The sequence below is a fragment of the Rana temporaria genome, chromosome 6 (assembly GCF_905171775.1).
Source record: "Rana temporaria chromosome 6, aRanTem1.1, whole genome shotgun sequence".
NCBI lineage: Eukaryota > Metazoa > Chordata > Amphibia > Anura > Ranidae > Rana > Rana temporaria.
This window is the reverse complement of record NC_053494.1, coordinates 107,887,209-107,913,376: the sequence shown is the minus strand read 5'-3', so window position 1 is coordinate 107,913,376 and position 26,168 is coordinate 107,887,209. Positions and strand designations below refer to the sequence as shown.

At 46.6% G+C, this 26,168-nt stretch overlaps 2 protein-coding genes across 4 annotated transcripts in view; one reads left to right on the top strand and one right to left on the bottom strand.

The window, feature by feature from the left end:
• The window catches only part of ANKAR (ankyrin and armadillo repeat containing), a 106,889-nt gene extending 106,427 nt beyond the window's left edge, over window positions 1-462 (bottom strand). The window contains exon 1 of the mRNA XM_040357142.1: window positions 356-462. The gene's annotated coding sequence lies outside the window, so the exon portion shown is untranslated. The remainder of the gene's footprint in view (window positions 1-355) is intronic.
• LOC120943694 (bifunctional protein GlmU-like) overlaps window positions 1-26,168 on the top strand; it is a 72,786-nt gene that overhangs the window by 20,473 nt on the left and 26,145 nt on the right. The window contains exons 1-6 of one of the 3 annotated variants that reach the window (XM_040357147.1): window positions 547-647; window positions 5,350-5,548; window positions 8,253-8,342; window positions 20,675-20,754; window positions 22,484-22,599; window positions 23,367-23,464. In XM_040357147.1, coding sequence (XP_040213081.1) covers window positions 5,357-5,548; window positions 8,253-8,342; window positions 20,675-20,754; window positions 22,484-22,599; window positions 23,367-23,464 — 576 coding nt within the window. In that variant the 5' untranslated portion in view covers window positions 547-647; window positions 5,350-5,356. Of the gene's footprint in view, window positions 1-546; window positions 652-5,349; window positions 5,549-8,252; window positions 8,343-20,674; window positions 20,755-22,483; window positions 22,600-23,366; window positions 23,465-26,168 lie in introns of those variants that run through there. The other 2 variants (XM_040357148.1, XM_040357146.1) reach the window with 2 other exon arrangements.

Below are 26,168 nucleotides of genomic sequence, written 5' to 3'. Positions count from 1 at the left end.
CGTCATTTGATGGTTTATCGATCGCAAATCTGTGAAACAGCTACCACCGCGTGACTTTGTGTCCTCATCCACCCGACCTTATCTGAATGTTACGCTAACAAATCGTTTATTTCCCCCGTGTGCATTTCAATGTGGCGTTGGAAGGGGAATGAAGCGCTCCTAGGGTACAACAGACACATTCAGCTGCAGATACTATTAGTAAACCACCAGTACACAAGGGGTTAATGAATCAATGAACATTTATATTCCAAATCTATACAAGTAACATCTACAGAACTGCCCTCATTTATGTATGGACTTACTCCTCAGTGATATTTGGATGCAGACACAGTAATGTACATAATCCAAACGTTACCTAGACTATCATCTTCCTTCAGCTTCTTCCAAAGACACCAAAACCCGCCACTTCCAGTCCTCGGGAATTGTGAGGATTCTCCTCCGTCATATGCTCAGCCCTGCTTGTTACTCTGTTGCTAAGTAACCCGAGAGAGCGAGGCTGTAGGTCACTTCCTGGTCTTCACAAAGATGGCTCCTGTAGTGCGGACAGTTCTTATGCCATGCTGTATGTAGCTGGAAGAGAAAAGCACATTCTTTATGTGAAATTCTTGAGAGCTCCGCGGTGCCTCGGGTGCTTTTGGAAAGAACGTGTAGGTACTTCTTTTTGTTTTATACATCCTGTGATGAACTGATGTCTATATACATACGTTATCTCAGTGCATGATGCCAGCAAATACTGTGTGCGTACTATTGTAGATTTTCTACTTACCCTTTGCATTTGATCTCCAGACTCCCAGTATTATAACAGCACAAAATGTCATAAAAACTGTTGCTGTAACTGCATAGAGCTCAAGTAATTTTTTTTATGGGGGATACAGCATGTAGAAATGCTATGAAAACCAGGGCTTTTTTTCAGGGGGAACTTGGGGGAACTCAGTTCCGCTACCTCTGGCTCAGACCCTTTGGCTCCTGCTCACCACAATCACTTGTAAACACAGAAGTCTCGTTTCTGTGTTTACAAGCGACAGCTCTGCACTCTGTGTGTAACCCCCTGAACTCTGCACGCTGTATGTAATGCAATCCTGGTATTTAATGCCCCTTTTAGGCTGCATTTACACCTGAGCCTTTTATCGCCTGAAGCGCGGCGCTCAAAGACGCTAGAGGGGAAAAATAACATTATTCTCTATGGAGATGGTTCACATCTCCAACGCAAAACGCCGAAAGAACGCTGAACGCCTGAATTTCAAACAAGTCCTGGACCCTTTTTTGACACGCGAATCTGGCAGCTTGGGCGTTTTACATTGATGCCAATGACCTGTACAAAACCGCGGGGAAAAACGCAGCGTTTTGTCGCGGCAAAAAACGCCGCAAATCGCCTACGCCTAGGTGTGAATGCAGCCTAAGACCCTTCTACTGTTTTTGAAGTCTGAACGGGGTCGTGGTTGAGTTCCTGCACCTATTTTCTGAGAAAAAAAGCTCTGATGAAAACAATTAGCATTCTGTAATACTGGAGATACAGGGGTTGTTTTATTAAAGGCAAATAAGCTGTTCACTTTGCAAGGGAATTTTCCCTTAGCTTAAAGTGGTTGTAAAGGCTGAAGTTTTTTTTTTACCTTCATGTATTCTATGCATTAAAGGAGTTGTAAACTAAAACATTTTTTCACCTTAATGCAATCTATGCATTAGGGGGAAAAAACATCTGATGCTGCCAACCCCGAGCCCCCGTTATACTTACCTGACCCCTCGAAAGTCCCGCGCGGTCCCGAGATCCTCTTCGCCGCTCAGCCTGGCCGCTGATTGGCTAGAGCGGATGGATTGAGAGCAGCGCAGCCATTGGCTGGCACTGCTGTCAATCACATCCAGTGATGCGGCATGCCGAGGGGGGGGCTATGGCCGCTCGCTGTATCACGGGAGCGCGCCCGCAATTACTCACCACAATGCGAGCTCTCGCATGACTGTGGTCAGTACTTGCGGAGAGGACGAGAGACAGCCGCTGAGGGACCCCAGAAGACATGGATCGGGGCCACTCTGTGCAAAACGAACTGCACAGTGGAGGTAAGTATATCATGTTTGTTATTTTAAAGGGAACTTTTTTTCATTTACAAACCTTCAAAAAACCTTCGAGGTGCAGCCCCCCCCCAATACTTACCTAAGCCCTAAGTCAGTGATGGTGAACCTTGGCACCCCAGATGTTTTAGGACTACATTTCCCATGATGCTCAACTACACTGCAGAGTGCATGAGCATCATGGGAAATGTAGTTCTAAAACATCTGGGGTGTCATTACAGGGGCGTAACTAGAAATCACAGGGCCCCATAGCAAAATGTTGTATGGGGCCCCCCCCCCGGATTTACTTCCTTTGCCGCCCCAAGGCCGGGTCCTTCAATGATGCCCCCCCCCCGCCCAAAAAAAACTAAAAGTCCCCCAACCCTGAAAGCGCACGGAAAAATCATACGGGTTGACCTACATATAAAATGTATAAGGATTGAGGGGTGAGCTGTGTATGGGCAAATTTAACGGTGATCTGTGTACGGTGTGCAGGATTTAGGGGTGATCTGTGTACGGTGTGCAGGATTTAGGGGTGATCTGTGCACATGCAAGTACCCTCCTTCCCAAGTACAGAGCTCTCCTCTCCCCAGATTAGTTTGGAGCCCACCCTCCATCAATACACATTCCTCTGGCATCAACCCCCCTTCTTCCCCCTTTCAGTAGTGAGCATTCCGGTCACCCAACTAACATCAGAGATGGGCTGCAGAAGAGAAGCTGTAACTCACTGCATGTCCGTGGAGCATAGGGTGACCACGTGTCCCGGATTGCCCGGGACAGTCCCACATTTTGCAGGTCTGTCCCGGGCACCTTCATTCCAGGACAATACAGTGTCCCGGAATGAAACTGACACAGCCACCCCCCCGGCCAATTTTATGACCCAAAAAAAGGCCGTCACATCACCACTTTACTCACTGACGGTACTTGCCCTGGCCGGGAATGCCTGGAGGAGCACAGTCCCCGCCCCCTTCTTGTGATTGGAGAAATCATAAATCCCGCCTGATTTTTGGGAGGGGGGGTGTCCCTGAATGGTAGTTTGGAAATGTGGTCACCCTAGTGGAGCAGCTCCTGTCTGTGTACACCCCCCACCCCTTCCCCCCTCCCCTCTCTGCTTTCACATAGAGATAGATAGACAATGTGTTTTGTAGAGCAGAGAGGGTTCTAAACGGCTGTCGGGAGGAGAGCGCTGTCACTTGTAAATACAGCAGCGCTTCTGTATTGACAAGTGACAGTAGAGGATTTTTTCACCCCTGTGTTGCCGCAGCGCCCAGGGCTGCTGTTAGAAATCACGGGGCCCCGTACAGCCTACCTGACAGGGCCCCCCCTAAAAAAATATCAAAACAAATATTTTTGCTAACAATACACCACAAAAATCATTTTTAACATACACAAGCACAAAAAAAACGTATAAACTTACAGGGGAACTGGGCTAAATATACAACAGGAAAGACAATTCCCCTCTTCCTTCCCCATCAGAGTTTCTGTCTCTCTTCTGGTGCTTTGCAGGGGTTAAAGAAGGATCCCGAGGTGGAGCATCTTACTACTGCTGCTTGTGCGGGTGGGATATGTACTGCGCCAATCACATGGGAAGAATAGGAGAGGAGGGTCAGCAGGGATTGGCGCAGTACACAGTACACATCTCACCCACACAAGCAGCAGTAGTAAGATGCTCCACCACGGGGTTCTTCCTTAAGCCCTAAAAAAAAATGTGGTGGGAATGAGAACCATGGGGTAGGGGAGAAAAAGGAGGGGGGGTAAAAGTGGGGGTGGGTATGAGATGGGGTATGGGTATGAGATGGGGTATGGGTAGAGAAGAACTCGAATGAGACTGGGGAAATCCTGGTCTGTATAGGGATTAAAAAGGAGGAGGATTTGTGCTGGTAGGGGGGGAGGGAGGGCAGATAGATCGCTGTCAAGGAGACTGGAGAGGGATAATCAGAGATGGGCATGGGGCATACTCTAAGCTGGTAATAAATAGCCATAGTATAAAAAGTAAATGGGCTGTCTGGCAGGAAGGGGAGAGGGAGTGATCTCCATTGCTTAGTAAAGAAACAGTGTTGGGGGTGTGCAAGGTGGGGGGGGGGGGGGGTTCCAGACATTTGTAATGTTTGTAGATCCTGGGACACACACATGTGTGAAGGTAAAGTGTCTGCAGGGGAAAAGTCAGGGAAGGGAGGGAGGAGGGGGTAGAGATAACAAGCATCTGAGAGGAGCAGTGTGACAGGCAAAGATGAATGGATCTGTGTGAGGACGACAGGGAGCAGGACGGCCAGATAGTGTTTGAGGAGGGGAGGAAGATGCCAGGGAGAGAGCATTGCAGACACAGCCAGATAACAGAACTGACCTGTACACTGTAGCAGAAGAGAGCCAACGTGAGGAGACCCGTTACCACTGCCCGAACCTGCTGGGAGGAAACTTCAAAGGCCCCCCATGCACCTAGGACCCCTGGGCAGTTCACAGAAGTGCCTGTGCATTAAGACAGGCAAGCTCTCCCCCACTCTCACAGTGTCCTGACGAATCTCCCAGCTTTTAGGGAGAGGAAAACAGGCAGCGCTGGGGGGAGACCAGGCACCTATAGGACATAGGAGGATCACATGTGGCTACAACAGGGAGGCAGATCGGTGCGCTGTGACAGAAATATTGCCGACAGGAGGGAGAGAAACACAGCATCGGTTCTGTAACTGTCACAGCGCACCGATCTGCCTCCCCATCGGCGGGCCCCACTCGGCTGCGGGCCCCATAGCGCCTGCGTGGGTCGCTATGGCGGTAGTTCCGCCACTGGGTGTCAAGGTTCCCCATCACTGCTCTAAGTGATGTGCACGAGACTCAAAGCTATCCCAGGTCTCTCCCTCCTGATTGGCAGAGATGCAGTAGCAGGAGGCATTGGCTCCCGCTGCTGTCAATCACAGCCAGTGAGGCGGGAGTGGGGGGCAGGGCTAAGCCACGCTCTCTTTGTCTTATAGACAGAGAGCCAGCTTGGGAGCAAGCATGCATTAGTGCCCCCACAGCAATCGGCTTGCTATGGGGGCACTCGGCAAGGGGGAGGGCAGCAGAGCCCAGAAGAGAAGGATCGGGTTGCTCTGTGCAAAACCACTGCACAGGGCAGCTAAGTATGACATGTTTGTTATTTTTTTTTAAATAACATTTTATTTTTATTTATTTATTTATTACTATTTTCACAGCATTCACTAAGCCAAGGTAAAATGATTTTGCAAAGTGAACTGCCCACTTTCCTTTAGTAACGATGATGCTTTTGAAAAATCATCTAAAAAAGATGCTTACCAGTCATATTTATCTGTTTTCCAGGGTTAAAATGAAAGTAGTGATTCTGGCTGCTGGCTACGGCACAAGACTTCTTAAAGATTTACAGGAAGCAAAAGAAGAGCAATATACGAAGCTTGCAGGGGTACCCAAACCCCTACTCCCAATTGGAAAGGTTCCGCTTATTTCTTATTGGGTGGAGGCCTTAAAATCAAGAGAGGACACCGAAAATATATTTGTAGTGGTAAGTTGGCTTTTTATATTGTGTCCCTTAACATTATTATTACTATATATTATTATGTTTAAACTCTACATTATCTATCTAATAAGTGTAGCGCCCCCTTACTTTCAGTAAAGGCGCTACGCTAAAGTTAGTGGGAGAATGAGAGAGATAATTTGCTCTCGATCTGAATAAAGTCAAATTTGGCTGTCGCCAAATCTGGATTGTTCTGTGTGCTAGACTGTGTTCTAGGGATGAGGTACCATCCCTGGGCGGCAGGTGGCGCCAGAGAGGTCCCCCCCCCTCCTGAGCCGTACCAGGCCGCATGCCTCCATACCTCAGGTTGTCTGAGAAGCTTGAACGAACCATCGGGTATCTGGGTGACCGAACACTGACAGATAACCTTAGTACTGTCAGTCGGTGACCCCAAGCACAATTTACTGGGAGGATAAGCTCAACTATTCAGCTCATCCAAGTTCTAGGCCTGTGGCAGAGGCTCCACTAGAGCCAGGCCTGTGGCAGAGGCCTGTTCCTCCCAGCAACCTCAAAGTGACACTTCGGCTGCCAGGCTCGTGGCAGGAGTCTGTCCGGAGGCACTTCACCCACTCTGACTAGAGTGGCGACGAATTGTATCTACTACTACTGAGAGCAGGATTGCTCGTCTCTTATCCAAGCCTGATACTGCAAGGTTCTCTTACTTCATCAAGCTTTTCTGTCTACCTCATGTTGATGTTGGTCGTGTTGGGCCGAGACAATAAAGCATTCAGAAAATCTTATCTGCTGATTGGACATTCGTTTATCTACTCACTACAATCACACTAGACAACGATTAGAGGTAACTTAATACGCCGATCCCAAAAACAACCAGCGGCTCCTGAGGGGGTAGCGCTACACAAGTCATTGATTTTGCCTAGTGACTGGTTTATGGTTTGTATGCTCATTCGATTTTGAAATGTACTTTTGCCGACCCAGGTAGTGTTTCCTTGGCTGCGGCTGCTTGACTACAATGTTAGTATGGATGGAGGAAGAGGAAGTGAATGAACGATTCTTTTTAGGTTCAATACGTTTTTATTTTTTAAACAAGTTTGAACAGAAGAACGATTCTTTTTAAATGAACGAGAGAAAAATCAAGCCATACATGGCTACCTTAAAGACATAGTAAACCACAGATGAAGAAAAAAACTTGCTAGTATGCCTCACATATTAGCACATTATGAGAGATTTACCTTTTTTTTTTATTCTTTTTTATTTAGAAATGTGCTCTTATGGTACACTCTGTGCTTTCAATCATATACATTAAAAAACATTTAATTATATTTCCATACATTTTTTTTATCATCATCAACCGTGTATCCTTTTGTATATTATTTCTATTTTTATTTTTCCTTCTTCCTCCACCATCACCTTATTTGTACCCTTTTATATATAAGTTTAATTTTTCTTCTACCCCCAGACTTCTCTAGGGTCTAGTGCGTGTGCTTTTTCTCATTTGAATTGTGCTTTTTTTTTTTTACTCCTTTCCGCCTCCCCCCCTGTACACCGCTGGGCTCCCTATCTCCGGAGTCTATCCATTACCAATTTTGGTGGCGCGAGACTGGCATCCTCCAGCCATGGTTGCCATATAAGTTCAAATTTGCTTGTTTCCCCCCTACGACTATATGACAATCTTTCTCTTACAAGCAGGGTATTTACGTATTGGATCCACTGCCTCCCTGTGGGTACCCCTGGTGCCATCCAATGTCGTGCGATAAGTTTTCTCGCCAGATATAACAATCTGGTTATCATGAGATTAATACATTCCATTTGAAAAAAGCTTGACATCCATAGCACCAAGTAAGTACACCAGGGGATCTAAGGGAACTGGTACCTGAGCCAGTCTAATTATACACTGGGAGACTTCCTCCCAATACCGATGTCATTTTGGACATCTCCATATTAAGTGTATAAAATCCCCCAGATGTACCTTACACTTTGGGCATTTACCTTAAAACGAAGCCCTCCCGCAGTGTGCTGAGAGGGCTTCCATTTTCACCCGGTCATCCTTCCGGGTACAGGGCCTCCAACTACATGAGTGGCCAGAGGCGCGATGACAGTTTACAAGCAGCTTGCACTCTGAATATCTTCTAAACGGTGCAAGTTTAGGAGATATTCACAGTACATTCAGGTAAGCCTTATTATAGGCTTACCTTTAGGTATAAATGGTAAAACAGAGTTTACTACCACTTTAAAATATGACTATGAAGCCAAAGACTGGGCATTGCTCTTTGGCTCCTTTGGAGAAGAGTTGTCCACTTCTCATCTCTAGTGCTTGTCCAGGGTGCCATAATAATATTATTCTCTCTCACAGGCTTGGGTTAATATGGTGTTCATTCCCACTTTTTCCTGGATAAGAGTATTTCAATTCCTTTATTAGTAATAAAGTATCTATTCTGTAAATGTACAATTTGGAAACTGGCCACTTTCTGGTAAATGCTGCCTACTCTCAGACTGCATTGGTAACATACAACTCACTTCCTTGTATGTGCCGACAATACTCTGCGTCTCAGAATAAAAGCCTGCATAATCCCCTAGCTGATCGGTAATATGATGCTCATCTTTCTGGTGTGTAAAAGTATATAGTATATACACCTGGCTCTGCACACTACTTGCCATTCCAAATCTGTTTATTCCTGTTGCTCCCCTGTTATGTATTCTAAACCTGTACATACAGTATTTATTTCTTTTTCAGACTAATGAACTATACTACAGTAAATTCAAGGAGTGGGCAGAGAATTACCCTTGTGTAAAAGTAATAAATGATGGCACGTCCACTAATGAGGTAGGTTGGTGCAGAACCGAAAATGCAAAGAAAACATAAGGTGTGTTAAAAGCACGGTGCATAGGAAACATTCCTTATTATGGATATAAAGAACACAAAAATTGTGAATAAATACTGTATTTATTGGTGTATAACACTCACTTTTTCACCCTGCAAATCGGTTGCAAATAGTGTGTGCGTGTTATACGCCAATACTGCAATTTGGGCTGCCTCGGAGAGAACGGGGAGGGGGCGGGACGAGCGCTGTCAGATTATATACAGCGAGAATCTTCTGTTTACTCAGCGGCCTCTGTAATAGAAAGTCCCGCCTCCTGGGCCGGCATTGCACCAGTGTTCTGTCTATCATAGAAGGCGGTCCAGGAGGTGGGACTTTGAATTAAAGAGGCCGCTGAGTAAACATCCTGCCCCCCTCCCTGAGATGGGCATTGATCAGGCTGCATTCATGGCAATGGGGAGGCTGCAGATGGGTATTTATCAAGCTGCATTGATGGGCAATTGTGAAGCTGCAAATCGGCATTGATCAAGCTAGATTGATGGGCAATTGTGAAGCTGCAGATCGGCATTGATCAAGCTGCATTGATGGGCAATTGTGAAGCTGCAGATCGGCATTGATCAAGCTGCATTGATGGGCAATTTTAAAGGCTGCAGATGACAATAATTTTGCTTCAAAGTTCTTTATTTAACATTTTTGTTTTTTTCCTGAAACTTCTTAAAATGAAGGTGCGTGTTATATGCCGATAAATACGGTAATTAAAATTCAGTGCTGTAAAAAGAAAAAAAGAAAAAACTATAAACTATAAGATGATAAGCTCTTATGAGCAGGGCCCTCCAAACCCTCTTTCATTATATTGTATTGTAGCTGTATCTGTGTACTTTTATACTGTAAAACTGTTGGCACTATATAAATCCTGTATTATAATAATTTTAATAAGATAATAAGCATGCAATGAAAAACAAAAAAATAATACACTCATTTCTATCGGTTTCTTTAGTACAGTGAAAATCTGTATATCAAAAACAATTGGCAAAGATAAAGGGGAAATTAAGCCTCTATGTGATTTATTTAGTTATTTATTTATGCAATGTCTTACTCATTGTAGATTCATATCAGTACCTTCCCTCAAAGTGCTTACAATTTAAGGTCCCATGCTTTTGTACACATAGGGGGAACATCCATACTCTATGCAGGTAGTGTCCTGATTGGGATATAAATCAATTACCTCAGTCACGCAGGACAGGAGTGCTAAGCACTTAAAATAACACGCAGGCCTGCGAAGATAGGCCAAGCAGAATTTGCATTGAAAAATGTTGGCTTTGCATATAATATTCAGGACAAAAAAAATATTTGATCCTATTGCAGGTTATACTCACCTTGTCTTCCTTCACCCGCTGTAGTGATTGCAAAAAAAATTGATGGGTCAATTGCAGTACAACCAGTCTGCCCACAGATGGATTGAAAGTTGTCCGATTCCTGCCCAATTCCGATCCTTATTTAGATGACCTAAAGCCTCGTACACACGATACCATTGTTAGCAGGGTATTGTCTATTGACAGACTGTTGTCCTAAAATCTTACCATTAGTGCGCTAATTCTGACAATTGTTGTCCAACTTTCGGCCAACAAATGTTGGATGACAGGCTAGTAAATTTTCGTCAGACAACGGTTTGACATCAGATTTTTGTATGGTCAGTACACAAACCTGTCACAAAAAAGTAGAAAGTACAAACACGCAGGCTCAGAATCAATGCTCACCAAACACGAAATTAGCAGAAGGGTGGCGTTCAAGAGCTGAAATTCCTCGTAGATCCTGGCACATGCCCTGTGACGGTATTGGTATGATATCCCCGTCAAAGATTCCCTTCTTCCATAAGAACATCACCCAATATTCCACTAGGAGGAATATTCCTGAGATCGCCCATTAAGCCACACATGAGTCCAGGCTTACTGCTAGAACAAGACAGACTTTAATGTTATAACACACAGCTTATATGTAATTTCCAAAACTGTTACAATGACAAATCTCCGCCCCCTCACACTGGGGCTTCCATACAGATGATTAGGCAGACACGACGGAGCCGATCAGTGACGCTGATTACTAGTTGTACTGAATACATTAACTAGACAGCTCGACCCCGCATATAGAGAGATAATTACCACAATGAAGCAATCAGAATAATTAACACAAGCCACTTAAACCCAGATCTCCTTCACACAACACAATAGATCAATTAACCTTTAGAAATAGTGAGGGGACATTAGCACGTCAATAACCTGTTAGCCGAGGACTGAATCACACATGGCAAGCAGGGAGAATTAAACTGAGACATATAGGCAAATGCATCACAATGGCCCCCCTTTTTCTCCCTGCTACGGCAAACCCGGTTGGACCTTTCCTGGTCCAGTAGGGTTGATGGGTTCAGAGCTTTTAGTCCGAGGTTAACTCCGTTTGGCGTGACTGACCTCCCTTGGCAACTGCTTCCGACTCAGGTATGCCACCGAGTCGTCAGATCACACGCCGTTCAGTCCCCAAGTCTTTGTGCGATTTGCAGAGTCACCAGAAGTCAGTGTGGAGACGGCGAATGGGTCTGTGCGCCGCCATCTAGGTGTCCCGCTATGGTAGGGGGCAGGTTATGGCTCTGAAGTGACAATCACAGGAGATTCATAAAAAAAAAAAGAAAAAGTTATATTTGTTGAAATGCTGTAGCACCAGTGCTCAGAGTTCGGGGGAGGGGGGGGAATCAGGGCCCCATAGGGTCAGCCACCCTCTGCTCCCTACGCAGCCGCCGGTTCTCCTCTTTGAGCTTCTCCAGCTCCATCTCCAGTTCATGGAGCCTGGGGGGGTCAGCCCGCTGTGACCTCAGGTGGTTGTTCTCCTCCTCCATGCGGCTTATGCACTCCTCCAGCTCTATGTACTCACGGATCAGCTCCTGCTTGCTCATGTCCTGCAGGCTCTCCACGTGGTCCTTCATCATCAGGAACTGGGTGGTGGTGAAAGGGGCCACCGGTGGGCCCTTGGCGAACATCTCGGCCCGCATCTGGGACGCCCGCTGCGACTCCCTCTCCTCCAGTCGCTTCTTCTCCTCCCAGGTCAGCTTGTTATACGGCTTCCAGGACCTCTTCTTCTTGGGGGGTAGCCGGCGGTGCCTCTGTCTGCCAAGCTCCCTCCAGGGCCCCTCCGGCTCATGGCTGTCGCCCATGGCCAGCTGACAATGGTGTTCCCTGTTGTCCGTAATACCAGATTGTACCGTGAGGACTTCGTAAATGGTGTCCAATGGTTCTTCCGGACCCAGCTCCTGGAGATCCCAAGCCGAGTCTACACAATGGGCTGCTGCTGGTGGGCGGTACCCAGGTTGAGACCAATTTGACCTGGTGTTGTCGTTCATGGGGCAATTCTGCTTGAAGTGACCCAGCTGTTTGCACCGGAAGCAGCGTTGTTCGTTGTCCTCCTGGCGTGGATAGCGAGGGCTAGATGTCACCGGTCTGTTAGGAGGTTGGTATCTAGCGGCTGGTGGGTGTGAGGGCACCGTTGGTCGTGGAGGTTGTACCCGTGGTGTGACCTGGTTTGTCTTGCGAGTATCCGCATATTCATCCGCCAACTTTGCGGCCTCTGGTAGAGTCATAGGCCTGCGATCTCTCACCCAGTCTTTGACGTCCGTCTGGATGTGATTGTAAAATTGCTCCAGGAGCATTAGTTGCAAAATGTCCTCTGCGGTGGTGGCCTGGCTGCTGTTAACCCAGTTAGAGGCCGACAGGGACAACTGGCATGCCCATTCCGCGTAAGAGTCTTTCGTGGTTTTGCGTGAGTCCCTGAACTTCTGTCGGTGGGACTCTGGGGTTACTGCATAACGAGCCAGGAGCACTTCTTTAACCCTGGCGTAGCTATGGATATCCTGATCTGGCACGGTCCGGAAAGCATCAGAAGCTTTGCCTGACAGTTTGCCTGACAATATTGCAACCCACTCTCTTCTAGCTATTCGGTGCAGGTTACATTGTCTCTCAAAATCTGCCAGGTAGTTATCAATTTCACAGTCCTTTTCATCAAAAGCTTTAAAAGCGCTAAACGGAATCTTCCTTGCGTCTGCTGTGCTGTACTCACTGTTTGGAGAATGTGCGGCTGCTTGTTGGACTGCTGCCAGTTTTAACTGTAGCTCTGCGTTTACTAACAGGTCCATCACTTTCAGCACCACATCCGGCGTTGGGTTCGGACCGAACCAAGCCAGCTTCTCTCTCATTAGCTTGTTGGATGGCGATTCCTCCTCCTGAATCACTGGTGTCTCCATCTCTTGTACTGCTGGCGTTGCTGCAATCCCGTCCTCCTGGTCTAGCTCCATTGATTCTGCTATGATGACCCGCTTGGTTTTGTTGCTAGCAATCCTTCCACGAACTTCCAGTAGTTTTTCCAGTGTCTGCTTGGAATCTGGGTGTAAAGGGGAATAGAAGGGAAAATCCCTCTGCTGTGACGGTATTGGTATGATATCCCCGTCAAAGATTCCCTTCTTCCATAAGAACATCACCCAATATTCCACTAGGAGGAATATTCCTGAGATCGCCCATTAAGCCACACATGAGTCCAGGCTTACTGCTAGAACAAGACAGACTTTAATGTTATAACACACAGCTTATATGTAATTTCCAAAACTGTTACAATGACAAATCTCTGCCCCCTCACACTGGGGCTTCCATACAGATGATTAGGCAGACACGACGGAGCCGATCAGTGACGCTGATTACTAGTTGTACTGAATACATTAACTAGACAGCTCGACCCCGCATATAGAGAGATAATTACCACAATGAAGCAATCAGAATAATTAACACAAGCCACTTAAACCCAGATCTCCTTCACACAACACAATAGATCAATTAACCTTTAGAAATAGTGAGGGGACATTAGCACGTCAATAACCTGTTAGCCGAGGACTGAATCACACATGGCAAGCAGGGAGAATTAAACTGAGACATATAGGCAAATGCATCACATGCCCTTTTGACAAAAATCAGACGCTCGGTTGGCCAACAATCGTACCATGTGTACGAGGCTTAAGTCGGTGAATGAGATTGATGTGATTCACTGCACTTTCCCCCATGTGTCTGCACTGGTGCTTTCTAAGTGCCACTTAGGCGCCATTGCCATTATATGGGGGTGGACAGACAGCTCTAAGCCTGTACAAGTCCTGCCTTGGATTAGTATGGAGCTTTGCACAGGAGGTAGAGTGAAATCAAGGTAGGAATGTGTGTTTCAGGGGCTTGCTTTATTGTACAGCCATTGTTTTGCCCTGCGTATGCAAAGCACAGGTTCACATTAAAGAAACCTCTCAACAAAACATAGGGGCTGCCATTGCTGACCTCTCCTAAAAATGAAGGCTGTCTCGCTGTAATGTTGACTGACTTGATAGGTGAGTTACTGATCCAGAGCAAGTATGGAGATAAAGACTTCTCTCTGATTTTCCTGATCTGCATGCTTGTTATTGACATAGGATTTGTAGGAGACTGGGTTGACATAGTGGCCAGTCAAATAGCATTTTGGGAAGTAAGTCAGTTTTGGCAACCCCCATATTTAATTACTGACTTAGAGCTTTGTTTTAAGCTGCCTATTGTTTGGAGATGTTTCATTAAATTTGACTTGTGTTTATACATTTTTAATCATTTGCTCAGTTTCAGTCATCCAGGTTTGTGGTTAAAATATAATAATTAAAATAAATTCCTCAATAGCTACACAGTATATCATTCCATTATGTGTGCACCAACTACCCTTCAAACTTAGATATTACCTTCTCAAATTAGCAGTCACATTATAACTGTGCTGTACAAAGCCTGTGCAGGGAGTATAGCTGCAGAAGGGACAATACAACTCCTCCCATTGCAGAAAACTACAGGAGGGGGCAGAAACAAGACCAGTCACCCTGCACAAGGAGAGAGAGCAGCAGTGACTGGTCTTGATTACAAGAAGCTCCTGCAAAATTTCACACTGGATTACTGCACAAATCCAGAAGAAATTGACACAACACAGCATTCCAGTAAGAATACACATAGCTCTTGTATTTAGACAATATTTTCTCATCACAGGGTTCAACTTTAAAGAGATCCTTTCCTGACAGACTCCATGGCAGACTATGTGTGGGTTTAACCCCGCCTCCTCTCCAATGCTATAGGACCCCATACCCATAAGTTTGAGCTCCCGGCTAGGGACTGTGTTCCTTTTTTTGTCCTCCTCATGGACCTTCATCACGTTTGTTCCTGTACGACATCCTGTAGGGATGACTTCTGTTCCTGATACCAACTATGCAGTGCAACCCAGGGTGAGTGGTTTTCCAGTCCTTAAGATACCCCTATGGTGGAAGGGAGGTTGCCTGTGTATACCCAGGATGGACGTCTGACATGCTTCTCCATGGCTGGCAAGGTCTGCGGTTTTTCGTTACTCGATGGCAGTTGTTTTTGTCTTTCTATGTTGTATGTCCTCCTCCCCTCCCCTGTTGGTTTTATTTTTGGTCTCTCTAGGCGCCTGGATCGCTTCTGCCTTCCAGGACGCCATAGTATTTCTGGGTTCGACTTTGCATGCATCGAGGCTTGGTTCGCAAATGTGGAGCGACCCATGGCTGCACAGGCGCCCTTTCGTTTGTTCTCCATGGGGCAGGCGCAAAGCAGAAGATTCAAATAGCTGTCATCTCCTGTCAGGTTGGGATCTCTGCAGGCAGTGAGTGGCAGCTTCCCTGAAATCGTTACCACACAGGACAAGGTGAGCCTTTGCAGGAGTATGTTGTTTGCTTCCTCTTAAAGAGGAAGAAAGAAAAAAAAAAAGTGTATGTGTGTTTACGCCATCTGGATTGTCGTTCCGTCCAGGGGTCATGGACAGATCACCGCCTTTGTGCGGCCAGCCTTCACGCACAAGGTGTGTGCAGATGAGGGGGAGAGGCCAAAATAATTTAGCAAAGAATGTGTTAAAATATTTGATTTCGTATTCCCCCCCTCCTCCTCTTTCTTTCCTTTCAGCCCTTCCAGATCAGACCACTAAATGGCAGTCCAAGACAACAGAGACCTTGCCAGGCAGCAACATCATCACTCATCATCCAGGTCCAGACACGACTCTTTGACTGGGACCCACCAGCAGAGGAGATGTTCCTATTCCTTCTCCTAGGCACTGCACCCGCCGCCATGACAGCAACTCTGATCGCAGGGCCTGCTGGGGATTTGGGACTTGAGTCAAATCCCTGTGTGATCCATGCTATGCCCGGGCGGTTGGGGAAAAAGACAGAAAACAAACAGATGGAGTTTCTTGTTAAGCGTGTGGTGCAACAATCCCTAAAGGAATGGGGTACATCCCGCACGCAGAGCCAGCCCATTGCCTTATCTGGCTCCCTGGCTGACGACGCCTTGGAGGATCTGGCCCATTCCAGTCCTACAATGCCTCCCCTGATTCCTCACGCAGCAGGGTGGAGGGAGATCAGTTTGTCTGAAGCTTCAACTACACCTTGGTTTCCCCACTAATTAAGGCGGCCAAAGAGGCCCTCAAGTGGGTAGACGCTACCACTCCTCGGCTAAGCAGAGAAAGTTCTTTAAACAGTTGGGAAAGGAACGTTCCAAATTTCCACTCCTTTCTGAACTTAAGGATATCATTGATGAGGAATGGAGCAAGGTAAATAAGAAGACCTCTATGTCAAGAAGAACCCCCAGTTTATACCCCTTTAAGGCTGAGGAGGTGAAGCATCTGGAAAACGCTCCCCTCGTAGACGCAGCTTTGTTGCGACTCTCCAAGCACGTCACTCTTCCCCTGGAAGTTGCTGTATCCTTCAAAGATGGCCTAGAGAGAAGGATAGACCAAGACCTTGAGAGGATTTACAGGCAAGTCGCTATGGCTTGCAAACCCACCCTGGCCCTAGTGGCTTTGTCCAAGGCTATGGAAACCTGGACAGAGAATGTGGACTCCATGCTCAAAAGAGTCTCAGAAGAGCTAGCCAGAGGTTCGGCAGTCCAGGAACTGAAACTGGCAGTGGCCTTCCTGGGGGAGACTTTGATCGACCTGTTGGTCTGGGCTATGCTGTCTTCGGTCATGGATTAAGCGGGCCTTGTGGTTATGCCCTTGGTTTGCCGACCCGGCATATCCGGACAAGCCTGGTGTAGGATCCCTTTTGAGGGGCCCTCGCTGTTCGGCAACAGACTGGACAGTGCCATGGCCCGGGCCATGGGTGGGAAGTCGGGCTTCCTCCCTCAGGGTAGGCGTCTGTTTGGTCAAAAGAAACCCCCGCAAAGACGCAGTGCCCAGCATTCAAGGGAAGCACGCTTTTACAAGCTTGGCTGGGACTTCAGAAGGAATTAGAGCAGAAGGCTGGCACCCTTCCAGAAATCCGCCTAGAGCCAGGCATCCAGGGGACGTGAGCAGGTCAAGTCTTTTTGAGACTGGGCCCACCCTGGCAGGTCGGGTAGGAGCTTGCCTGATTATTTTCCGGCACGTCTGGGTGGCCTCAATCTTGGACTACTGGACCATCAAGGCACACGTGGTCCTTCGCCAGTTTTTCTCCCTCCAGGGTAATTTCCACCCTGCTGCCACAGTCAGAAGGAAAGAAGCAGGTATTACTGTCCTATGTGGATTCGCTGAGAACTCAAGGTGCCTGTCCCAGAGGGCAAAGAATTCCAGGGGGTATACTCCCCTCTCTTCCTAGTGCAAAAGAAAAACGATTCCTGGCGCCCCATGATAGACTTAACTTATCTGAACAAGTTTATAAAAATACGAAAGATTCAAAATGGAATCGCTGTCTACCATCTAGCAAGCAGTATAACCAGGCGATTGGCTTATCTCGATCGACTTAAAATTTGCTTGTGGCAGAGGAATTCTGCAAATAACTCCGGTTCCGAGTAGGGCAAGAACATCTACAGTTCACCTGCCTCCTCTTCAGGCTAACAACCTCTCCCCGAGTCTTCTCGCAAGTTCTCCTGGCTGTAGTAGCCCTCATCAAAACAAAAGGGATAGGCTTTTACCACTATCTTGAAGATCTTTTGTTGCTGTCTCAAGACAAGGAGCAGCTGTTAGTCCACACTGGACAACAACGAGTGGTCTCTTCATGTGCAGACATTTGAATGGATCCTGTCCTTGGGAGTCAATTCCAAAGTATATCTATTTGCATCCCCCTGCAACTTCAAGATCAAGAAGTATTAAACTCTGTGCCGCTGGAGTCAGACCTTCAGAATAGATGCCCTGACAGATCAGTGGAACTTCAACAGGGCATACGCCTTTCCGATCATCCTCAAGTTCCTGCAGAGACTTCAAGCGGAAGTGGTCGAGGCAGTAGTGATAGCGCCTTACTGGCCGAACAGGCCATGGTTCCCCCTTCTGTCCCAGTTCAGTTTACGGGATTCAATACCTCTTCCTCTCAGGCCGGACCTTCTTTCTCAGGGAGCAGTCGTGCACCCTTGTCCTGCAATACTGGGACTGGTGGTCTGGTTCTTGGGGAGAGACTGGAAACTCTCGGGGTGCCCATCAAGAGTAATTTCCACCCTCATGAGCTCGAGATAACCAAGCACAAATAGAGTCTATGGGAGAATATGGACCAAGTTTGTCGAATTATAATCCCCTGCGGGCAGATCATACAAAGATCCAGGAATTCAGGATGTCCTCAGTTTTTTTCAGTCCGGCTTAGATCTGTCTCTAGCCATCAGTTCCCTCAGGGTCCAAGTCTCGCCCTTGTCGGCCTTCTCCAGGACATCTTGGGCTGTTCACCCTCTAATCCGGCAATTCTCCTGGGGGGCAACAAGATCGAGTCTTTGGGTCATAAGGAACCATTCTTGACTTTCTTTACGGACCGAGTAGTCCTCATCCCTATGCTCGGTTCAAACCCAAAAGTTACTTCAGTGTTCCACGAGAACCAAGAAATAGCCCTTCCTACATTCAGGAATCCACTAGATGTAGGCGAATTACTGAAAGAGTACCTGCAAGCTACATTCTCCTCTCCCTCTGTGGGATAACACTCTTTTGTTTTATATACATTCTCCTTTAGTTGCCCCGACTACCTGTTTGTCCTACACTCTGGCAAGAACGGGGGAAGATGAGCTTCGTCCAGAACGATCGTGGCCTGGATCGTTCAAACCGTGCAACAGGAGCTTGGCTCCTCCAGAGGTCGGTAACAGCACATTCTACCAGGGGTTTGTTGGCTGCATGGGCAGCAGCTCGGCATGTGGCTTCTGACGTAATCTGCAAGGCAGCCTCATGGGCTTCCATTAATACCTTTGTGTCACATTATTACATAGAACCTGCTTTATCTTCTGTGAACTTTGGTTTAAAAATCTTGTCGGTTGACGGGGCAAATTAAATCTTTTTTGTTAAGCATACCCACCCCGTGTGGTTTGGCTAGTTATTTCCCACACGTAGTCTGCCATGGAGTTTGTCAGGAAAACTGAAAATTTATTATCAAATACTTACTGTAATTTTCCTTTCCTGATGGACTCCATGGCAGACGGAGTTCCGGAATGCAGTCCCTAGCGGTGAGCTCAAACTTATGGGGTCCTTTAGCATTGGAGAGGAGATGGGGTTAAACCCACACGTAGTCTGCCATGGAGTCCATCAGGAAAGAAAAATTTCGGTAAGTATTTGATAATACATTTTCAGTTTTCCTCTATTAGGAACTAAAAGGTGCTTGTACACAAAAGGCAATGTGCATAGAGTGACGTTACAACTCTGGATGCAGAATGTCTGAGAACAGATTTGTATGTCTATGTGGGTGTTTACAGCTGCATCCTATAACTGCTTTCTATGTCTGGTTGTACGCAGCAGCTGTGGCCCCTGCGGAAATTTTTTCAAAGGTTATGCACGCTCCTTCATAGCACACTCCTCCTTATGGCCGTGTGCCTAAGCCCTAAGCATTTACCTGTGATTACTTAGCGCCCCCCGCTCGCCCCTGGTCCCGACGCGCATGCCCGGTGGGCGCGATCACCACCGGGCACCCGCGATCGCTCGTTATAGAGCGAGAACCGGGAGCTGTGTGTGTAAACACACAGCTCCCGGTCCTGTCAGAGGGAGAAATGCCTGATCATACAATGTATGAACAGCGATCAGTCATTTCCCCAAGTCAGTCCCACCCCCCGCTTCAGTTAGAACACACCTAGGGAACATAATTAACCCCTTCCTCGCCCCTTAGTGTTAACCCCTTCCCTGCCAGTGGCATTTTTATAGTAATCAATGCATTTTTTTCAGCACTGATCGCTATAAAAATACCAATGGTCCCAAAAATGTGTCAAAAGTGTCCGAAGTGTCTGCCATAAGGTCGCAGTACCGATAAAAATCGCTGATCGCCGTCATTACTAATAAAAAATAAATATGAATAAAAATGCCATAAAACTATGCCCTATTTTGTAGACGCTATAACTTTTGCGCAAACCAATCAATAAACGCTTATTGCGTTTTTTTTTTTTTTTTTTGGAAAAATATGTAGAAGAATACAAATCGGCCTAAACTGAGGAAAAAAAATGTTTTTTTATATATATATTTTTGGGTATATTTATTACAGCAAAAGGGAAAAAATATTGATTTTTTTTCAAAATTGTCGCTCTATTTTTGTTTATAGCGCAAAAAATAAAAACCGCAGAGGTGATCAAATACCACCAAAAGAAAGCTCTATTTGTGGAAAAAGGGACGCCAATTTTGTTTGGGAGCCACGTCGCATGACCGCGCAATTGTCAGTTAAAGCGACGCAGTGCCGAATCGCAAAAAGTGGCCCGGTCATTGACCAGCAATATGGTCCGGGGCTGAAGTGGTTAAAATAAAAAATAAGTTTATACTTACCTGCTGTGTGCAATGGCATTGCACAGAGTGGTTTCTTACCTCCTCTTCTGGGGTCCCCCACCAACTCTGTTTTTACCTTCTTTCTCTAAGTGCCCTCTTAGCAAGCTGCGTGTTGAGGAACCCGTGCAGGCGCACTTCTAATCTAGGTTGTGTGCATCCATAGAGACACATAGCCCTGGTGAACCCCACCCACTTTCATTTTTCACAGGAGTTTGACTGACAGCATCAGGAACCTATGGCTCTCGTTGCCCTCAGTGATTCCTGTGAGACCAGGAAAAGAGGAGAGCAGGGCTTCAGCTGGGACAGCACTGGATTGGAGTGGCGTGGAGACAGGTAAGTGTTTTAGGGACGGTTGGGGGTTTACCTTAATGCAGAGAATGCATCGTAAATCCCCTGTATACATTTTTTTTTTTAGACTTTAGAACTACTTTAAATAAGCTGAGTCAAATGAGATTTGGAAATTATAGTCACACGGTTAAAATAAAGATCCTTATCATTGTGGAATTGAGCCTTACGTCTAATTTGTATTGTGTTTATTTTAACTAAAATGTTTTCTCTTTAGGAGCGTCTAGGTGCCGTCTCTTGCCTTCAACTGGTCATTGAGAGATTTAGGATAGATGATCATGTCATTGTTATTGGAGGGTAAGTGTTGTTATTTTATTGTGGTATTATGGCTTAACTATGAGGCTTAGGCCCCTTTCACTATGGGGCGTTATTCGAGCGTTATTGGAGCGAAGCCTCATCTGCAATCCCAATGTGCTGGTAAAGCACCGCTAAGACCCTAAAGTTTTAGGGCCTTTTTGCAGTGCCTCAGTGTGAAAGGGTAAGGCGTTTTTACAGCGCTTTCAATTCATTTCAATGGAGAGGGGCGTTTTTGGAGCGTTTTTTTCAGCGCCCAAAAGCTGCTCCAAAGATGCTGCTTGCAGGACTCAGTGTGAAAGGGTCAATTGAGATGAAAACGCAGTAAAAATGCTTCAGTGTGAAAGGGGTCTTAGGATCCGACTTGTAAGACCCAAAGTCGCTGGAAATGTGCAATGCCATGTATCTCCATGAGAGCTGTTCAAATTGACACTACTGAAGCCTCTGCGACCTCAGAAAAAGGTTCTGCACTAAGTGGCACTTAAAATCGCGTGTCTAGAGAGTCGGCTAGTGTGAACTGAGCCTGAATTTTGTATATTTAATGTATATCTAAGTGGACAAATATCTTTCTTGATTAAACACAGTAAAAATAATAAATGTATTATCGGTGCTACACACAAACTGTGGTATACACCTTTCACCACACATCTGAGCGTTTGCATGCATACAGGGATGGATGAGCTGCCGTGGATACAAACAGAATGGCCCAGATTCACAGAGAGGTGGGCGCACATTATGCCGCCGTAACGTAAACGCCGTACGCCACGCCGGCGTAGCGCAGAGAGGCAAGCATTGAATTCAGCAAGCCAGTGCTCCCAACGCTGCGCCAGCCTGGCGTGGGATTCGAAGGCGTAAGCCGGCGTAGGTGGAGGTGGGCGTGACCCATGCAAACCCATGCAAATGAGGCGTGACCCCATGCAAATGATGGGCCAAGCGCTAGACAGATACGTATCACGAACTGCGCATGCGCCGTGACGTGGATGCATCCCCCTGCGCCTGCTCACAACCACGTCGGAACAACTGCCTAAACTACGCTGGATCACTGCGTACGGCGTGAACGTAACCTACGCTCCGGCCAGACACACGTCCAACGTAAAATACGCCGGCTTGTGTTTTCTGGTGCAAACCTTTGCATGTCTGCTGCTGGGCTGCACCTCCTTTATGGGGCATAACTTTACGCCGGACGTACAACTTACGCGCACCTCTCGTAGCATGCGTCGGGCGCACGCAGGTTCGTGAATCGCCGTATTTCCCTCGTTTGAATGGTTAATCAATGGTAGCGGCACCATGCACCCAGCCTAAATGTGCGCCCACCCTACGCCGACGTAAGCAAGCTACGTCGGCGGGGTGTAGCCTGGTTTTAGGCGCATATCTGTTTGTGGGTCTGGCGTACAGATACGACGGCGCACATTTGCACTTACGTCGGCCTAACTTGTTATACGTCGGCGTAAGTGCTTTGTGAATCTGGGCCAATGTGTCTAGGGCCACTAATCCATCCCTGTACACATGCGAATGTGCGGTGAAAGGTGTACAGCCACACTTGTCCTTGATTTGTACAGCTGGCTGTATACAAGAACCCGTCACTCCTGGACACCTCCTGGCCACATAAGCAAGTCTCTTCTTGTCTGGACCCTCTCCACTCCTGTGAATTAGCCCTTATAGTTTTACATTGCTCAACATTCAATAAATGAAAACACAGCATAAGTAGAAACATATTACCTTTTTTTTTCAGGGATACCTTATTTTATGAAGATTTTCATCTGCAAGATGTTTTAGAGAAATATGAAACACTTCATAAAGGCAATAGCCAAGCAAACTTAGTAATGTCATACAGCTGCAGAGAAGAAGGTAAGTTACATGTTCCTATGTTACATATACTGTATTAAAAATATCTATTGCCTTTAAACAGGAAGATGTGCCCAAAAAAGGCAGGCAGAGGGCAAAGGGCTGGTCACCCGTATTGCCTGTGATATCCCTGCAGCTGACCTTTCCCCATTTGTGACTTACCATTCCTTGTGTGTATGTGTAAAGGTTGCCATTTGATAGACACCAGACTTTTCTTTTCTTATGACAAAGCCTTATGAAGGTGAACATTGAGCAAAACAGTAGTTACAATGCAAAATTTCATTCCAGATCTGCAACTAGCATTCAGAGGCAGCAGTGCCTTAGATCTCACACAGCAGATATGCAGCTCTGAGGCTGTAGAGCAGGGGTCTCAAACTGGCAGCCTTCCAGCTGTTGCGAAACTACACGTCCCATCATGCCTCTGACTGTGGGAGTCATACTTGTAACTGCCAGCCTTGCGATGCCTCATGGAGCTTGTAGTTTTGCATGCGATTATTAAGCTTATGATCTACCAAAACCCCCAGATCCTTCTCCACTATTGATTCCCCAAGTTGTAATCCCCCTAGCATGTATGTAGGAATGTTCATGACAGAAAGCCATTATACCTCTATTGTGTGAAATGCATTCTATTTCCTGTCTAGTCTGTATGAACGCATATTATCGCAATGCTTTTATTAAAGTTGAGAAACGTTTCTTTTTGTAATTTGCGTATGTAATGCTTTGAAACTATACACAGTGCTTCTTACTAAGACAACTTCTATTTCATTCAGAAATAAGGAAATATGGAATTCTGGAAACAGATGAAAACCAAAAAATCACAGCTTTACTGGAAAAACCTTCACCCACCGATACAACATCAAGACAAGCCGTAAGATCTCAAATATGTGAACCTGATAACCATGAAGTATGAAATGCTGTGAGTTATATTCAGGGCTGGACTGGGACAGAAATTTGGCCCTGGACTTCATCCAGACTGGCCCACTTTGACAGGTCTCTTCCATGGCGGCTGGACAACTCCCGCAACCCTCCCCCGGCCACCCAAGCCCCCTCTCCCCCTTCACTAGCCACTAGCCATTCTACTTTATTAGAGTAGAATGACTGGTACTGGTACTCTTATAGGCAGTACCAGTGGGAAAGCTAGACATTATTTCACCCGGGGCAAAGAATCAGTTCGGTGCCCCCCCCCCCCCCCTCTTATGGGACAAGGTTAGGCAGAAGTGAGAAACTCCCAGGCCATAGCTGTTGAGTCAGCTGTCTGTCCCCTCCCCCATGCTCCTCTGGTCCTCCCCCTGCTTCTCTGTTCCCCCCCCAGGTGAGCGCTGCGGAGAGGGAGAGGAGGTGAGCGCTGCGGAAAGGGAGAAACAGAGGAGCGGAGGGGGGGGTGGCGGTCCGCTGTCACTGAAGCCGGCCCACTGATCCATCGGCCCACCGGGAAACTCCCTGTAGTCCCAATGGCCAGTCCATCCCTGGTTATATTTGAGTGAGGATCCAGAGTGTGCATTATGCATACTAAGGGGCAGATCCACAAAGATCTGCCCCGGCGCATCGTATATGAGATACGCTACGCCGCCGTACCTTACCTGGCTTTATTTCGAATCCAGGAAGATTTTGCGCCGTAAGTTACGGCGGCGTAGTGTATCTCAAGCGGCGTAACGGCGCGGAATCCAAATTGGCGATTAGGGGGCGTGTTTCATTTAAATGAAGCGAGTCCCCGCGCCGAATGAACTGCGCATGCGCCGTCCCTAAATTTCCCGCCGTGCTTTGCGCTAAATGACGTCGCAAGGACGTCATTTTTTTTAACATAGACGTGAATTACGTCCATCCCAATTCACGGACGACTTACGCAAGAAAAAAAAAATTCAAATTAAACGCGGGAACGACGGCCATACTTAACATGGCAAGTCTAACTATACGCGACGAAATACCAGCTTTAACTATACGCCGGAAAAAGCCAACTAAAGACGACGTAAAGGAATGCGCCGGCCGCTCGTACGTTCGTGGATCGTCAGAAATAGCTAATTTGCATACCCGACGCGGAACGCCACCCAGCGGACGCCGAAGTATTGCATCTTAGATCCGAAGGCGTACGAAGACGTACACCTGTCGGATCTAACCCAGAAGCCGTCGTATCTTGTTTTGAAGATTCAAAACAACGATACGACGCAGGAAATTTGAAAGTATGCCGGCGTATCAGTAGATACACCGGCGTACTCGCTCTGTGGATCTGCCCCAAAAGCTTTACCTCAGGCATTGTAAAGAGTATAGAAAGATGCTGTCATTTGTAGTAGGACTAAATATAAGAATACATGGGGGTTTATTTACTAAAGGCAAATCCACTTTGCACTACAAGTGCACTTGAAGTGCACTTGGAAGTGCAGTCGCTGTAGATCTGAGGGGGACATGCAAGGGAAAAAAAACAGCATTTTAGCTTGCACATGATTGGATGATAAAATCAGCAGAGCTTCCCTGCATTTCAGATCTTCCCCTGAGATCTACAGCAACTGCACTTTCAAGTGCACTTGTATTGCAAAGTGGATTTGCCTTTAGTAAATGACCCTCATTGTGTATATGGTTATGTAGTGAGGTGAGAATAGCTGGGCCAGCACAGCATGTAATTCGACACCCAGACCAGGAGAGGAATGTAATGCGCAAGAAGGAAGGGACTGTTCTCGGAAATTGACTCTCAAATTTAGCAAATTTAAATGCAAAGTGCAAGTGAAGTGAAAAAAAGATCAATTGGCTGCTGCGCAGTCGGCTGAAAAAAAGTAGTGCATGCTCTACTCTTTTTCAGCACCCCATTCCTGCAAACCACGCAACGCAGTGGTGTAAATCGGGCATACAGATGACAAGGCATTTTCCTTGTCATGCGGTGGGACTGCGCTGAGCTAACCGCCCAGCGCACTCCCAATGTATCTGGTGTAACTGGAGCATTCAAGTGAAGCAGCATAATGCATGTTATTGCAACGCGCCATTTTGAATAGGTTCTTATGGAAAGGAAAAACTATGCAACTAAGCATTTAAAATGTTTGACCATTCTGTGTGTTTTTTTTTTGTATTACATTTTTTTATTTTTGCATTTGCATGAGACAAAAGTTAAGTACAGCAAGACAGAGAAGAATTTAGTTTCAACTTAAACTGGTTGTAAAGTAAATTAAAGATTAATGCCAGCTCCTCTGTTCTACTAAGCCATACTACACTGTGTACATGTTTGTATAAAATTGTGCCTGTAAATACCTTATTTCAGTTCGTTTCTGGCCAGTCACATGACCTCTGGCTGCTCTCCACCTCTGATCTAAGGGCTACAGCAGGATGGGCCAAGATCTCCCTCTAAAGTCAGCTGGGAGGTCATGTGACTGCTGTGCTATCTGCTCAGCTCCTCCTGCTCTAGCCCTTAGATTGTGAGAGGAGAGCAGCGGGAGGTCATGTGACCAGCCAGAAATTAACTGAAATAAGGTATTTACAGGCACAATTTTATACAAACATGTACACAGGGTAGTATAGCTTAGTAGAACAGAGGGTCCGGCAGTCATTTATTTTACCTTTACTGCCAGCTACTAATAGCGGCGGGAGAG